The following is a 17317-nucleotide window of genomic DNA, read 5'->3' as shown; positions in this document are numbered from 1 at the left end:
TTCCAACACCCGAGAACTTACCAACTCTCCTCTTGCATCCCTGGAAATAGCCTTATCCAAGTTTTTATACAGATTGTTCTCCCAACCAGTCTCAACCTTGGTGCTATCTGAGGTGACCTTTCAGATTTCTTGTCCATATTTGGTTATTACTTCTGCTCTGCTCTGCTAAGCCAGCACTTGTTCTGATCAAATAATTGAAATTATTCTTGCTGTTAACAAGTGCTTTATTTTCCCACCCCACTTCACTCATCAAACAAATGTGCCAGAGCAATCCAAAACAAAAATTCAGTCAACATGCAAGGGCTGAACTTTAGAATTCGTCTTCTCACACAGTTAAACTACTACTGCCTTGTAACAGCTATCTTTATTTAAAAAAAAAAAAAAAGTAAAGCATAATTTATGAGGGCCAAATCTACTGAGTATGCCTCCAGTCCTACCCTGCCATTTTTTCACTTCTCTCTCACCCTGATTATATTAGTAACACCTGAAGATTGCATCATTCTGTTCTCCTAAGCTTGGTCGGATGACCAAGGCAAATCTTATCCTACTGTACTAACTATGTGGAGTACTTTTTTTTGTCTGGTTGTTGCATCTTGTGGTTAGTGGTTAGAATGTTCCAATATCAGAGTGATCCAGGAATTTATGCTTTCACCTACTCTTCCTTTTTTTTCTTTCATAGTTACATGGTGATTGGTGTTCATTTTTTTATTATTATGGACTATTATAGTATACACATGTTTATACTCCAGATGGTGACCTTGATGTGAAGATCAAAACAGGTGATTATTTTCGAATAAGTTAAACTGAAGTTTTACTATAGCACGATAGTTGTTTCCATAATTATATGTATTATTTCTGGAAATTTTCCATGTTAATCCTCTAAGTAAATATTATTTTTATGGCTATTTAGCCTATTTTTCTTTAGGAGTACCCCTTTTTTATAATGTCATTGGTTTTTTCTCAATTTTTAGGTCATTACTGATGTTTTAAAGACCGATATATGAAGAATATATAGGAAAAATAATTCGGACATACCTTTGTAGGCTGTATCTGGTTGTCTTCTTATTCAGCGACATATGGCGATATAATTTTTTTTTAACGCGTGCTCTTCCTTCTATACACCAGTAATCTTCTCATTAATGTCCAATCTTGTTTGTAGAGTTTCTGATCATAACAGTAAACTCATTCCTCTTCTTCATCTTGTACTTCTGAAATGGCTCAAGATTTTAAGATCTGTAATCAGTGCCTTAAACACTGATTTCCTTGCTGTTTCCAAGTGGATATAAGATAACTGAATTATACCAAAACACATTTCCTCTTATTTTCTCAGAAGAAAGATGTGCTTAACTCCCTTCTATTTTTTATGTTGCTTCACATTTAGTATATCCTGGCACAAACACATCCCATCCATAGTTCTTTCATCCTGTAAAAATCTTGCTCTTATTTTTGTCCTAAATAATACTTCTCTTCATTTCAAGTCCTCACTATAAATCCCAGTCTTCTCAACTTTAGAATATTGTTCTCACATTTGGAATGATGCACCAAAAACAAGAAACCACAAAGGCATCATAGAATACTCAGTCGTATGCAGAACAACTGATTGTTTTTTAGATGACCCTCCCACACTCACCGATTTACTCCACTTGCTTTCTCCACACACACACACAGTTTCAGCATTCTTTTCTGTGGATATTTCCAAAAGTATTATGCCGTGAACTAGCCACCAACATTCCTCTTCTTTCTCTAATTATACAGACAGCTGTTGGTCAGCATCTATAAATGCCTTGGCTCCAAAGATGTCATACTGGCTTATTTACTTTGTTTCATCTTATGCTCTTTAGAACACTCTTCCTCATACCATTTTTTTTTTTTTTTTTTTTTTTTTTTTTTTTTTTTTTTCCCTCTCCCAAATGAATGCATACTATCTCTTTAAGAAATACATTGACAGATTTCTTCTCCTAATCACTTGTCTATAGCACCAATAGATCTTGAGACCTCTGGTGTGTGTCTGTTGCTCTGTATATACATATACAGAGCTCAACAGATATGCTTGCCCATGGCAAGTAGATTTTGCCAGCTAACTAGTAGCTGCAAAATAGAGTATTTTGTATTTAATAAAAAAAAAAACTAAACAAATTGAAGAAAATAGGAGAATGTGCATAATATAAAGGGCTGTTCTAGTAAAAATTAATGCACAACTTATATTTTTTGATTTTCCAAAAAAATCAGTGCTGGTTTTACTGTTTTTTTTTTTTTTTTTATTCTTATTTATTGACTAAGAAAAAAAATAACAATAAAACCGACATCGATTTTGGAAGGGTTCTCACACAAATGAAATATCTAAATAATGCAGCACCACTAATCTCTTCCTGGAATTTTTTTTTTTTTTTTTTTTTTTTTTGTGGCAGGTATGATTTTGCAAAATTTATCGAGCTGTGTGTCACATTTTATATCATGATCGCTGAACATTACTAGTTTGATAAACATTGTTGAAAGTCATATTTTTGCACATGAATTAAAGTGCAAAAACATAGTATTATCTTTCTAAGCTGTCATGTATGCAGAAATAAAATTGGAAATCCTAATGTAAAAAAAATTAATAGAAGATTGATATAATATTTCCAATGCGTCACAGCTCTTTGTCTTAATAAACCTGACCAGTCGGACCGAACAGAATATGCCATCTTCATTAAACATTGGAAGAAAATTCTTAAATCTCCCAAATATTTGGAGATTAATGCAGCCATATTTGGTGTGCTTAGGAGTGCATTGTAACTTCAGATTTAAAATATTCCCTCCAACTAGTTTTCTTTCATCTAATACTATGTGAAGGGTGTCCAGAACGTGGTCTGTCAATGCTGATCTACCATAATGATGGCAGCAGTTTTGTAAGAAGTTTTTGCACTTGCTCATAAAAGTAAATTATATTTAGAATATGTGTGTGTGTTTAATCTTTTACCTGAAGTGTAAGCAAACAAAGTTTGCATGTGAAGTATATTCAGGATACTTCAGTTAACTTTGGTATCTATCCCACAGTGCAGATCACTCCCTTTCGGGTGTTTAAGAAGAATGCTAAATTTTGACCTTACGTAAATAGGAAAAAAGTGAATACACAAACATGAATAGAACAGTATTGAACTTTAATTCGGCAATATTATTACATATAAACTTGTATGTATGTATGGTTTTACTTTTTACGAAGAGTCAGGCTGAGTGATAGTTTGGCATATTGAAAATATAGCCATCTCTGAGGAGTCTATTGTCATTTCCCTTTTCTCTCATGAAGGAGCTCTAGGCAGCAAGATCTTTCTTCCAACACCCTGTCTAGCATTAGCTCCCCTCATAATCGTGGCATGTTACATAGAGTTTGATCATCCACCCAAAGGATCTTCAGTTGTTTGCTAATGATGTAAAAGTTGAAGAAGCACTACTGATGTTAATTTCCCTTCAAGAAGATTTGAATAGACTTTTGGACAAATGAGTGATGGTTGTAGTTTTAATATTAATAAGTGCAAAGTGTTGCATTTTGGAGTACAGAAATATAAGGATGTGTACATTATTGGTAGTGGTGTACTGCAGGAAGTGGATGAGATTTAGGAATGCTAGTTGACACTAGAGTGAGGTTTAGATGGCATGTTGCATGCATTGCAAAGACTGCACATCATAGTGTCACTATGATAAGAAGTACTTTAATATGTAGGTAGTTGGAGAGGATCCACAGACAGGAGACTAAGAGAATGTCAGGATTTGTAATGTTAGCTATAGAGAGGGGCTGAAGAAATGTGGATTGCAGAGTTTGGTGGATAGAAGGAAAAGAAATGATATGAAAGAGGCATTTAATTAGTAAGGTGATTTTATTGGGGTAATCCAAGGGGAGATTATAAAAAGAGTAGAAAGTGAAAGGAAGAACTAGAGGCCATCCCTTAAAGTTGTGTAAGAATGTGAGGAGTAGATTTTTTTTACATGGAGAACTGTCAGTGAATGCAGTGCACTACCAGAATATGTTGATAAGGCGCCTTGAGAATTTTAAGATTTGGTATGATAAATATGTTGTCAGTTTAATAAACTGGATAAATTTTATTAATAAATTTATCCAGTTTTCCATAGTAAATAAATTTTCCATAGTAAACTGGATTAATGTTATCCAGTTTACTATGGAAAAGGAAAAGAACAATTGTTTACCCTTCCTAGACACCCTAGTCACACGCCTGCCCTAATGATACACTTGCCTTGACTGTATACAGAAAACCCACACACACAGGCAGATACATTCACCAACTCTTCCACCACCACCCCTCGCAACAATATGGCATCATTAAAACTCTTACCAAGAGAGCCCACAATCTTTGTTCCAGTGGAACCGCCCTCACTACTGAGCTTAACCACATACACAGAACTTTCCTCTCCAATGGCTACAGCAAGCACAGTATCAAAAAAATAATCAATTTCTACCCCATTCCCCGTCCCTCTCGTCAACAAGATTTTAAAAATGCCATCACCATACCCTACATCCATGGTACTTCGGAAAAAATAGCCAAGATACTAAAAAAGTATAACCTACACACAGCATATAAGCCCTACCGCAAACTTGCTACCCTTATCCGTTCTACGAAAGATCAGCTCCCTCCTCTCTCTCTCTCTCTGCCTGGAGTTTACAAAGTACCCTGTTCCTGTAAGCTTGCGTACTTTGGACAGACAGGCAGATCAGCATCCATCTGCCTGGAAGAACACAAGTCGTACATCGTTAACCACAACTATAGCCATTCAGGCTTGGCTGACCATGTTTTGGACACCACCCACAGAGTATCATGGAAGAAAACCACCATGCTCCACCACAGCAAATTCAAGAAAGAGAGATTTTTCTTAGCAGCAGCAGCTCTCAGAAACCAACCAAATCTTAATAAATACGGTTGCATTAAGCTTCCGAAGATTTGGGAAACACTCATCACCAGAGGTCCCACCTTACATTCCAGGCCACCTACTATCGCCCTTAGAGGGCGCTCCACCTAGATAGGACTTTAGTGTCACCCACGTGGTTGGGCTTAGTATTGTAAGTTTTTGTGTGCATGTTACATTAATTGTTTTTGTAATCCCCGTAGGTGTCCTAGTGACTAGGACGAAATATAGGAAGTATTAAATTCTATTTTAATTCTTTTTGAGTGTTGTAAAAAATCCATTAAACCTCCAACATAAAGACCCTGATCTCGCCAAAGGATAAGCTCCATCCTCTTGCATGAAGTGTCCTGTGACCTTAACTTGGCCTAATATGGGCAGTAAGGTGTGTTAACATTTTTTTTTTTTTTCCTTATCAACTTTTTTATTATTATTATTACATCACGCCTCCAAGGAGTCCAAGACTCATCGAGGGAGGGCATCTACTCTACAACTCTTTGTCTCACTACTCCACCAACCTTCATCATCTACTGCCGACTACCACCACTAGTTCTTTCACAGACAATCACAAATATCCATGCCCACAGCGGGATTCGAACCCACTGCCTTTTGGCTGGAGAGTGAATATGCTAACCACTGATGAGACACATCATCAGTGGTTAAGACACATCATGTGTCTCATAAGCCAACCAGGCTGGCTTATGAGACACATGAAATAAACACCCTCTGTATGGCACGTCACCATAGGTATTCTGTGCTTTGGACACTCCTTTCCAGTGAGATTGAATAAAATAGAATCTAATGAATTCTTTTTTATGTATTTATCCTATACATGAGAGGTAAAAGAACCTACACCTCTCAGTGCCAAATGTGAAGTGCAAATAAGGATTGAAAAATCCTTAATTGCACCTATTTATTTATATTCTTCTTAAAACACTAGGTTAAAATTGTAGCGATGAGTTTGCAATTGTACTGTAAAGGGATGTTCATCAGCATCTCGTGTTGTTTTAACAGGCCTAACAGCAAGTGGAGGAATGATATTTGCCAATTCATTGCAGCAGTAACCATGGAAGTACCTGTAGAAGAGATACAGAGCTGAAAAATTGAATATGTGAGATAGAGGTTGAAGTGTGCCCATGAGGGAAGGAACCTCCTTTAGCTGAATCGCTCTCCTCTAGACAGCAATGAGCGTTTTTAAGGAGGTTTTAGGTGGATGCAAAATAGCACCTTGAGCATAAAAGAATGCCTAGTTTTTTTAGAAACGTTTTTTCTTCAGGTTTCTTTACACAATAGGTAGATGCAAATGCCACTTAACTGGGCTGCATAGGTCTGTCTCCCAAATTTTGGGTAAATTAGTGCAGCCATGCTTGTTGAGGTTGGAAATATATATATAATCCATGTTAGAAATATTCTGATTAGCAACAGCTATATTGTACCATAGTTGTTTCATTTAATACTGTGATGAAGACCCTAGTTCAGATGAATTGGGAAAGATTTTTTTTTTTTTTTTTTCTTGAAACGTTTTCTAAGCTAGAATGGCCTCATGAAGGCTATTCTGTAGAACATGAGCAGATAGAATAAAAGATACCACAAGCAGGTTCAGTAAGTTTGCGTTTGGACTGTAAAAGGTTGATTTTGGTGGAGTAGTATCCATTGAAGTACCTGTTAAAAAAAAAAAAAAAAAAAGCTGAAGTAAACCATTTGTGCATTAGTTGATGAGGTGAGATCATGTATCAGTCATATGAGGATTTTTAATGTTGATTGGAACGTTTCTTGGCGCCTTATCATTGGATTCAGTCCCTTGTTCTACCTAGTGGCTGGCCTGTAGAACACTTGCTCTTGATTAAGGGTTTGGGGGATTAAATTTTTAGCATCCTCATGAAACTGTTGTGCACACTGTATATAAGAAGAAAGTGAATGGTAACAAATTGAAAACTTTGCCCTGGGGACTAGACATGGCAACAGCCACTTCAGGCCTTGAATAAGAAAGACATTGGTATGTCATAAGCACTGAAAGTTGTGTACAACCTACAGTTGCCAGTTCTTCCAGAGAGGCAAGATAAGTATTTGTGGTAGTTTTTGTCAGGCTTTCTACAGCCCTCAGAAGTAGTCTGACCATAGAAAGGAAGAACAGAAATCAAGGTTGTCCTGCTTGCATCCTTTGGCACTGCGAGCTGCTCGTGTCGAGTTGGTTAGAACAACAGCATTCTGTGGGAGAGGAAATTTGCACAAAGTTATGGTCTAGGTTACCAAGAGGAAAGGTGCCCACTACAGTATATCTGGAATGGAAAATTATTAACCGTTTTGGTTAATAAACTTGACTGATGACAACTCAGGTTCTTAGTATATTACATCACTTTACCATAATGCAAAGCACATACACTTGGATAAAGGATTAAACCAAGAATGTAATTTCTTGGCATCTTTAATTTATAGTATAACCAAGTGGGAAAACTTCCAACAGTTAGTCATTGTTCAGTCAATATCACATGAAAAACTCCAGTCACTTTACAACTGCTTGAAAATATACTTAAACCTATATCACGATTGGCTTTGGCATATTAACATTGCCTGTTTCAATAATCTGCTACACAAATTATCTCCAGGAGGCCTTGTACTGAGCTTTTCTTGAAGCAGCTGAATTCACATTCAACAGTGATGCACAGCATCCATCCGTTCATGTCATTTGGGGTTTGCCACTTCTCCTTTACCTGAGTACTCTATTCTGTAATATCTAAATTATTTCAACTTTCATCTCTGAAGTTTGGAGGAGAAAACATAAAAATGTTAATTTTTATGTAAATACCACATTTTACTGAGGATTGGGCTTGAAAAAATGCATCACATTTCAGTTGCTTTCTACTTTTATACTGTTTCTTAATAATTAACGATCGAAATTACTGAAAATGTTCGTAATAAACAATCGCCTGGATCTGAAGATGCACCTATGAACGAGATGTCGTTGTCCATGTGTTCTCTAACCACTGATGGTTTCAGACCAGTTGGAACACGAGGAAGAAGCAGTTGGAACTGCTTCTTCCTCGTCAACCTCCTGATCACCCTGTAGAACATCTTCAGCAATCCCTTCCTGGCTGAGAATTTGGTAGCCTCGGTTGCCATTGTTCAATGTCATTCTCACTTCAAAGTTTCACGAAAATCAGAGGTTTCAAAACCTCCAAAATTGTATTCTGGTTCACTCCCCAGTAACTTGGTCCAGTCATTAGCCAATGTTATAGTCTTTATCTCCTTCCAAGTGACAGCAAAATTAAAGATGGTGAACTTCATGTTGTATGCATGCAAATTTTGAAGTGTCCTGGCTCCTCTTTTATCTTTGAGATCGTTTTCCAAAACTTCTTATACAACCTCTTGCAGGCAACAGCGACTCCCTGGTCTATAGGCTGTATTATAGAAGTGCTGATTGGAGGAAGGAAGATACATTTTATTCTTCTATTCCTACTAACGAACTTCTCAGCATAGGATGGGCTGATGCATTATCAAGAGGTAAAACAGCTTTTACATTTTCAGGACCTCTTGATAGTTTTGCACTTCAGGTATGAAGTGATTGAAAAACCAGTTGAAAAAAATGTCACTTGTAAATCGGCATTTCTTGATCTGGAATAGCTGACGACATTCTTCAAAGTGCGAGACTTTCGTTCTCTTCTGACTGCCATCAGTATTAGCATAATGTAGGGTTGAAATGCACTTGCAGTCAGGCATGCTAATCTCATTTGTTCATAAGGGTATTTTCAGGAACAGTGCTATAGAACAGGCTGGTCTCGTTTGCATTGTAAACTTCAGACAAAATAAGACCCTTCCCTCAAATTCAATGACTTTTCTGAAGTGCTCAACTTGTTCAATATCGGCTCAGTGCTTCACCACATGTTTGCCTGTTTGTAATGCCATGGCATTTACGAAAGCGCCAAAGCCATCCACTCACTGGAACTGTATGCCCATGTGTTGTGCCAGTTTTTCAGCAGCCGACCATAGTTTAACGCCACTACACAGCTGTTGAATTACCACTTGTAATGCGCAAGTTCTTCTAAATTCTTATGCTTGGCCAACTTCACGTTTCTTATCTGCGACAGTGAAACCACTTTTGGAGCTCTCAATGCCATATTTTAGCGAAAACTGTGTAAGTTTGTCTTTATTTTTGCGAAACTGTTTGTTTTTTTCACCCCGTAAAAGTTCACAAACACGAGCAGCAGGTGCACCACTTTCCAACTCAAATTTCTGTGCTGTCATCAAGTTTACTCATTTTCTTTTAACCCCAGACATGTTAATAATGTTAATGTTATAACTGATGTTAATAATGATTAATAACAGTTTAACTAAAAATTACTCTAGCAACGCTACTGTGTCCAAGTACATGCACGTGTGCAAATGTATCCAAAGATGCAGCTTATAAACACTGTCGATCGCTTTTGATTAACCAGCACGTATATATATATGTTTTATTGATTATTTCATTGCATATCTGTATTTATTTGTCAAATTATATCTGTTAAATCCGAAGTCTGTTGAACCGGGATCTGTTAAATAGAATTTACTGTGTATATATTTATTTGTCAAATTATGTCTGTTGAATTGGTGTCCATTCAAGAGTTTACTGTGTATACACACACACACACACACACACCATATTTACCTGAATATAACTTGCCCTCATGTATATCTCACATCCCTGATTTTACTTCTCAAAAAATAAAATTAAAAAGTTTCTCACATACCTTGCACATGCACAAAAAAAGATGTAAACCTTTAAGAAATAGATAGTAAAAACTTTTGTATGTGAAGACCAATGTCACCATTATTCCTGGTGGTCTTACACCTTGTCTACAGCCCTTGGATGCATTGTCAACAAACCATTCAAGGACTATGTACGAAAATTCTACATACAGTGGATGGCAGCCAGCAGCTACGACCTGACTCCGAAAGGGAATATTAATAGACCATTGTTACAAATGTTATTCAACTGGTTTTTGAGAGCTTGGGATATGATTTTGCTAGAAATAATGGCCAAGGGTTTTTTTTAACCCTGCGTGGGAATGAACATGATGCTGTTTGGATAGATTGACAATGTACATGAGGAAACTGCTCTCGAGACCAGAAGTAGCAATAGCGAATAGGAGATTCTTGGTAAGTCATACCTATTTTCAGTTTTTTTAAATCATGGTAATCTTATGATTCTGAAAGCAATAATGAAACTGTTTGTTTTCATTTCATTACATAGGTATTGTTGCTAAAGATTCAAATATAGTGCGTGATGGAGGTGAGCAGCTGATCAAGTAAATAGCATTTAAATGCATTCATTTTATAAATAATATGAGCAGTTAATTTATTTATGTGGGGTTCCCCTCCCCTTTCCCCATCCTAACGGGCAAAGTGAGCCCACTTAATGAGGGATTAAATGTATGTATTTTATGACTGTAAATTCGTGTGCGTGTGTTTACAGTGGCAGTTAGCCTGTCCTGAAGGACGAAATACCTGAGCTTCTGGATGAAAAAAAAACCTCTACCTCTGGATGAGACCAGCTAATTCAGCTTTAGTCGAAAGACACCAGATAAAGGTTCCTCACCTCATTCACGGGAATCGAACCCAGGTCTTTCTGACCAAACAGCTTCATCTATACCGACTGAGCTGCAGAGGCTCTATGTGAACAATTACAATTATAATGAATAGTGAGGGTTTAATTAGAAACATCAGTTTAGATTTTTCCTGAAAAATTTGAGTTTCCAAAAATCTCCACAGATATCTCGCACCACAATTTGTTAACTTTAATTTTGAGCAGAAGCATGCAAGTTATATTCGAGTAAATATGGTTCATATATATATATCTCCTCCCTGTAAATACTTTTTTGTTCATCATTCAAATATCTTTAATGCATATAACTTTTTGTAAGCTTGCACCATCCAATACTAAAAACTTCTCCCTTTAATATCTGATGATTTTGACATTGAGTAATTGCTTTTCCACATTGTAGTGACATTGACAGCTCATTCAGTTTTGTTATTCTTCCATTTTAGATCATTCTCACACTTGCCCTCATGGGTGCACTACACATACACTCATCTATAGTTTCCCCTAACTCCCAATAACTTTATTTTTCTGGACTTTGTACTTCCCCACTCTCACTGAACAATGATTTTCAAAATGCTTAACTCCAAATCCATATAAGTGCAAACCATAACTGCACAGCCTATACATTGACTTGTTTTCATTCATGCATTCCCCCCCCCCTTTTTTTTTTTTTCAATAGCTTCTATATCTTCTCTCATCTCATACTTCTCACCTTTCAAGTCATTTGTGTCTACCAAAACAACTCTACCTTGTTATATTGTAACAGCATCACTAATATAATTTTTTGCAAAACTTGTGCATGAAGTATATTCACCGCAAGGATACTTTATGCACGAATTTAGTTTGCTTGCACATGGATAAATAATTAAACAAGGATATAATTTCTTGCCGTATTTAATTTAATTTAGAACCAAGTGAGAGAAAAAAATTATAACTAATTCTAATCCAGAGTATTAATAATAAGGTGTCACATCTTTTCATTATTCTGTCATGTTGTGCCAGTATTTTAAATTTGCATGGAGAGAAGAGGGGAATAAAAAAAAAAGTCTCATTGACTATGTTATTGTTGATAGTGATGATTTTTCACTAGTGTAGGACACTCGAGTGTACAGAAGATTTGAAATTGGAAGTGATCACCATTTAGTCTTGAGCAGGATGAAATTGAATTTTATATTGAAAATAATAACATGTAAGAAAGTACTAAAGCGGATACAAGTTGACCGCCTCTCAGATGTGAACTGTAGACAAATACACAAACATTCAAGAAAAAATGAAAGAGTTTGAGAACTAGAACCAAACCATGGAAATTCAGTGGCAAGCCCTGAAGAAAATACTGATTCGGCCTGAGAGGCATGTAGTAAGGTTGTCTGCAAGAATAGAAAAATCAGAACTCCATGGTGGACACAGAAAGTTAAAGAGACAGTGAAGAAAAAGAAGAAAGTATCGAAAGTTCCTAACAAATAAGTCAGCTTGTACCCAGAGAATACAGAGACATGTAAGAAAGCTAAACACTGTGTAAAACTAGCCAAGTCATGGGAAGGTTTTGGCAAGATTTCTGAGGCTGTTGAAAAGACTGCAGTAAAAAGAATTAGAGATGATTTCTTTTACGGTTCAGGATTCTGGATTCAAGATGATATAAAAACTGCAGAAAAACATATCCTTGATGTATGGAATTATTACTTGGAAAAATTGCTAAATGTAATGAACAGACAGCACAGTGGTAAAAATCATTGAACATGCATGCAATCAGGAGTACGTATCCATACTTCAAGTAGAAAAATTCTTAAAATCTTTATTTTAAGAAATTTCAAGATCTGTTTTTGACTGAGATCTTGAAATTTTGACTTTCCTCATGAAAGGCAGAGGGAGTAGATGATACTCAACCAGAAATGCTAAAATATGGAGGTATAAAATGCACTGCATAGTTCAAAAGGCCTAGACAGAGGGACGAATTCCAGACGATTGGAGTAGAGCTCTCATAGTATCCGTATAAATAAAAACAATGTGACATGATTATATAAAGAAACCTGTAGAGAATTCATGACTAAATAAACACACGTAAAACCACAGTAATCATCATCATCAAATTCCTGCCATGGATATGATAGTACTACATGAAAAATTTACATCATTACTAACTTTATCTACAATTTTCCTCCAAATCAGTCTGTTACTTGTCAAGACTCCAACATTATCAGATCTTACATTTCTGTCGTCTAAGGCACTTTGTACCGTATCAATCCACCTATATATCTTGGTCTTTCTCTGGGTTGTTTTCCTGCCAACCTGGCACAGAATGCTTGTTTTGCTAATCTTTCCTCACCCATTCTGTTCAAGTGACCATACCACCTGAGATTAGCTCTGCTAACGCATTCCTGGATGCTGACAATGTCAAGTTCTTTTCTAATATCCTCGTTTTTAATATGATATTGCCATTGATGTCATCTGTTCATGCCTCTAATCTTTCTCAGGACTCTCATATCTGCGGTCTCTAGTCTTTGGTCAAGTGTTTTACTTCTGACCCAGCTCTCAGATCCATAAGTTAAAACTGGTTTGAACACTGTCTTGTATATATGTATAACTAATTTAGTGTGCTGACTAATTTCTCTCTTATTCCATATTAATTTATTCAATTGACTTCCCACCATATCAGCTTTGCTGATTCTGTTGTCTATTTCTATATTTAATTTACCATCTTCACTAAAAATCGTAACTGAATAGCTGAAATGCTTTACTCGTTCCACAGGTTCTCCATTCACAACAGTTGACATTTTCAATGATTCTGCCTATTTTCATTGTCTGTGTCTTTTTATTGCTGACCTTCATACCATATCTATTACAGCAGTTATTCAATTTAGTCAAAGAATCTTGCAGACTTGTAGCGGATTTATTTAGAAGTATAACATCATCCTCATAAAGCAAAGAGCTGACATTAACATCTCCAATTCTGATATCATGTTTAATACCACTTTCCTTCATAATGATCCATATAGATAATGAATAACAGAGGGGATAATATACTTCCTTCAGTTCTAACTGCCGACTTACAACTCAAATAAAGATTAAGTATTGCTTGATATAATGCCCCATTGACACCATATAACTAGCGTATTGAATAGCTTCTCTCTTCGCACCTTGTCATATGCCTTTTCCAAATCGACAAAACTTAAATACAGATCTTTGTTATATTCCCATGCTTTCTCGAATATTTGTTGTAAAGTGAAGATCTGATCCTGACAGCCTCTATTTGGCCTGAATCCAGCTTTTCTTCCACAATTCTTCTTAATCGTTTCTCAAGTATACTTGCATAGTTTTACAGTGTTTAACATTCTTGCATTTGTCTCTATATTCTCTAAGAGCTCACGCTGACTTATTTGCCAGGAACTTTTGATATGCTTTCTTCTTTACTTCCTGTGTCCACCATAGAGTTCTAATTTTTCTATCCTTGCAGACAACTTCACCACATGCCTCTCTAGCTGAATCAATCAGGGCTTTCTTCAAGGTTTGATTCCTGTTCTCAAACTCTTTCATTTTTTCTTCAATAATCTTTCTGTATTTTAGTCTACAGTTTACATCTGGGAGCAGCTCAACTTTTAGTAGCTTTAAAACTTTCTTACATGTTCTTCTTTTCAATATGAAATTCAATTTTATCCTGCTCAAGACTAAATAGTGATCACTTCCAATTTCAAATCCTTTGTACACTCTGGTGTTCTGCACCAAGGAGAAAACATCACTATCAACAATAACATAGTCAATGAGACTTTTCTTATTCCTTGCCTCTTCTCTCCATGTGAATTTGTGCACATTTTTATGTTGGAACATGGTGTTAGTAATAACCAGTCCATGTCCTGAGCAGAAATCCAACAGATATTTGCCATTATTATTAGTTTTGCTCTTTTCTCCAAATTTTTCCAAAATATTTTTGTATGTCTCGCAATCATTTCCTACTCTGCTATTTAGATCCCCAACAAGGACCAATTTTTCTTTATCATTGTGTCAGTAGCATTCTCTAGAGCCTCAAAAAATTCCTCCACTTCTACCTTAGTAGAGCCTTCTTTGGGACCATAGGCACAAATAAGTCTCATTGTCCAGTTTCCCATTCTCATATTTGCCCAGTTCAGTCTACTTGAGACTGCCTGCCATTCAAGAAGATTAGCCTTCTATTTAGTGTTGAATACTATGGCTACTCCTTCTTTTCCGTGATTGTCATTGCCTGAATATAACATTTTGTATTTATTGCTCAGAAAGATCTCGCCAGTTTTTGTCTTTTTTGTTTCAGTCACCCCTGTTATGTCGATCTGGTACTTATCTAATTCCTCAGCTAGCTCCATTTCTTTGCCATGCAGGCTTCTTACATTGATAGTACCGATCTTTAACTCTGGTGATGTTGGGTTGGGGTTTGTTTTCAGATTTGTTCCAGTAGCTGACTTTTCGCTGTTCGCCCTGGTTCCCTGGCGAAAACAACGAGGGCCTTATTTAACCGGGCGACGCCGCAGCCGGCATGAAATTTTGTCATGTTGTACCATCATTTTTTATTTTGGTTTAACCAATAAGAATACAATTTGGTCGGCTAAATCCCAAATTGCCAGCCCATCCTCGTTCGTTCAGTATCCAAGTAGATACCCAACAGGGTGCACCACGAGAAGGTGAGGATTGAACATTAGGTCAGAAGCCCTGGTCGGTTCTCTGCATTCCTTTAAAGGCTATGTGGAGGTCTCCTCTCAATTATACAGCTTTGACTTTTAGTTTTTTTAATACGTAAATATTTCGACCTAAGTGTCTTAGGACATCGGTTTTTTTTTTTTTTTTTAACGCTAGAAGGCGCTCCTGCACACGATTTATACAAGTATACTTGAGGAAATGGTTCAGAAGGATTGTGGAAGGGAAGCTTGGTGAAGAACAAGCTGGATTCAAGCCAAATAGAGTCTGTTAGGATCAGATTTTCACTTTAAGGCAAATAGCCAAGAATCGTGAGAATATAACAAAGATCTGCATTTAAGTTTTGTAGACCTCCAAAAGGCATATGACAAGGTGCCAAGAGAAAAATTATTCAGTCACTGGATCCTCTCCACAACTTCATCGCTGTGAAATGTGAGAGTCCAGGTGTGATCTTATTAAAGCCTGTATAGGGAAACGGTAACCTCTCTATCCCTGCTTGTTCTTCAACAACCACATTGTTGTCTCCAACAATCTACTGTTTAGGTTACCTTTGCAATATGCCCTCTAAGCTTCAGCTTTCTGTTCACAATCACACCCAGGTTCCTGACCTGATATGTTTCCCTCACTTATAATTTACCTATAACATCTTACTAATGCCATTACATTTTAAGACAAATGTAAGTTTTTTTATTTTATATATTTATTTTTTTACAATTCAGTTCTTGTCAAAGTGTTAATGAGTAATTGTACTTCTCCACAACTTCATCGCTGTGAAGTGTGGGAGTCCAGGTGTGATCCTATTAAAGCCTGTATAAGGAAACAGTAACCTCTCTATCCTTGCTTGTTAGTGTGTTCTTCAACAACCACATGGTTGTCTCCAACAATCTACTGTTTCGGTTACCTTTACAATATGCCCTCTAAGCTTCAGCTTTCTGTTCACAATCACACCCAGGTTCCTAACCTGATATGTTTCCCTCACTTATAATTTACCTGTAACATATTACTAATGTCGTTACATTTTAAGACAAATGTAAGTTTTTTATTTTATATATTTATTTTTTTACAATTCAGTTCTTGTCAAAGTGTTAATAAGTAATTGTACTGCTTGTGAAATTGTCATGTAATCTAGTATAGGACATGGCAATCACATATTTATTTTCTATATAAATGTGATCCTTTTTGTGTGGAATATTTGTATCTAATGTTAATTTTGCTTTTCCTATGCTATACCATGCATTTCTTTTTACAGGAACATAATATTGTGGAACTATGCAGCAGACACCTGCTCAAACATCAGACCAGGGTGATGGTATTCCTACTTTTAAGGTAAGGTTCTTCTGGAATATGGATGGGATAGTTTTGCTGTTGCTTCTTTTGGAAACAAGTATGATTTATATGAAAAAACTTGTATGTTAAAAACATTTGTCGCCTTTTAAACAACATTGTGGTGGATATTTTTAATATCTTGCCCTTCTGTTGTATTCTGAATAGCACTTCTGTGAGGCTTGTTAATTGCATTTCCAAAAAAAATGCCTTGTATGTTTATACTTATCAATCCTGCCAATGAAAGACTGCAAGTAGTATTTTACTATTAGATTAGAAAAGCGGACACCAAACTAGAACTTTTTCAACCCACATTGACATCCATCCCAGCATTTAGGGGTTTATGCCGAGGAGATGCTCTCTCTTCCCTATTTTCTTTGCTATCTTCCAAGCCATATTGGCCACACTCTTGCCACAACCACTTAATTCCATGGCATTTGTTGATGATCTTATATTCATAGCCTTTACTGAAGTAGGCTTGCAGGAACTCCTCGACCAAACAGTCAACTTCTTTCAAGTTCAAGGCCTAAACATCAATGTGACAAAGTCAAGTCTGCTTTCTCATGTCGACTCAGGTAAAGACAAGAAATTGAAGGTTGAGAACTTTGAGTTTTCCCTGCACAGCATCTTCTTGCCTTCTGGAGGAATGTGGATACCTTGGTGTTCTCTTCTCTATGACAGGCTGTTCCTCTTTCCCATCCACTCTAGAATCTTTCTTCTTAGATTACCGTAGATTACTCCTAGGTGAAGTCTCTCTCTCAGTACTGTCATGGATGGATGCAGCAATCTATTCATGGTTATGTCTCTCTCGCAATGTGCAACTAGTATATTTCCATGCCACGGTAAACCTTTGGAGAGCATGGG

The 17317-nt window shown here is 36.6% G+C and overlaps 1 protein-coding gene across 3 annotated transcripts in view; it reads left to right on the top strand.

The window, feature by feature from the left end:
• The window catches only part of LOC150095676 (GTP-binding nuclear protein Ran-like), a 66914-nt gene that overhangs the window by 5090 nt on the left and 44507 nt on the right, over positions 1-17317 (top strand). For 2 of the 3 annotated variants that reach the window (XM_090409823.1, XM_090409821.1), the window contains exon 2: positions 16380-16456. In XM_090409823.1, coding sequence (XP_090265949.1) covers positions 16400-16456 — 57 coding nt within the window. In that variant the 5' untranslated portion in view covers positions 16380-16399. Of the gene's footprint in view, positions 1-10123; positions 10179-16379; positions 16457-17317 lie in introns of all 3 variants that reach the window. The other variant, XM_090409822.1, reaches the window with a different exon arrangement.

This window comes from Typopeltis vanoorti, chromosome 20 (genome assembly GCF_054136105.1).
Source record: "Typopeltis vanoorti isolate ZY-2024b chromosome 20, IOZ_Tvanoo_1.0, whole genome shotgun sequence".
Taxonomy (NCBI): domain Eukaryota; kingdom Metazoa; phylum Arthropoda; class Arachnida; order Uropygi; family Thelyphonidae; genus Typopeltis; species Typopeltis vanoorti.
This window is presented reverse-complemented; position numbering and strand designations above follow the sequence as displayed.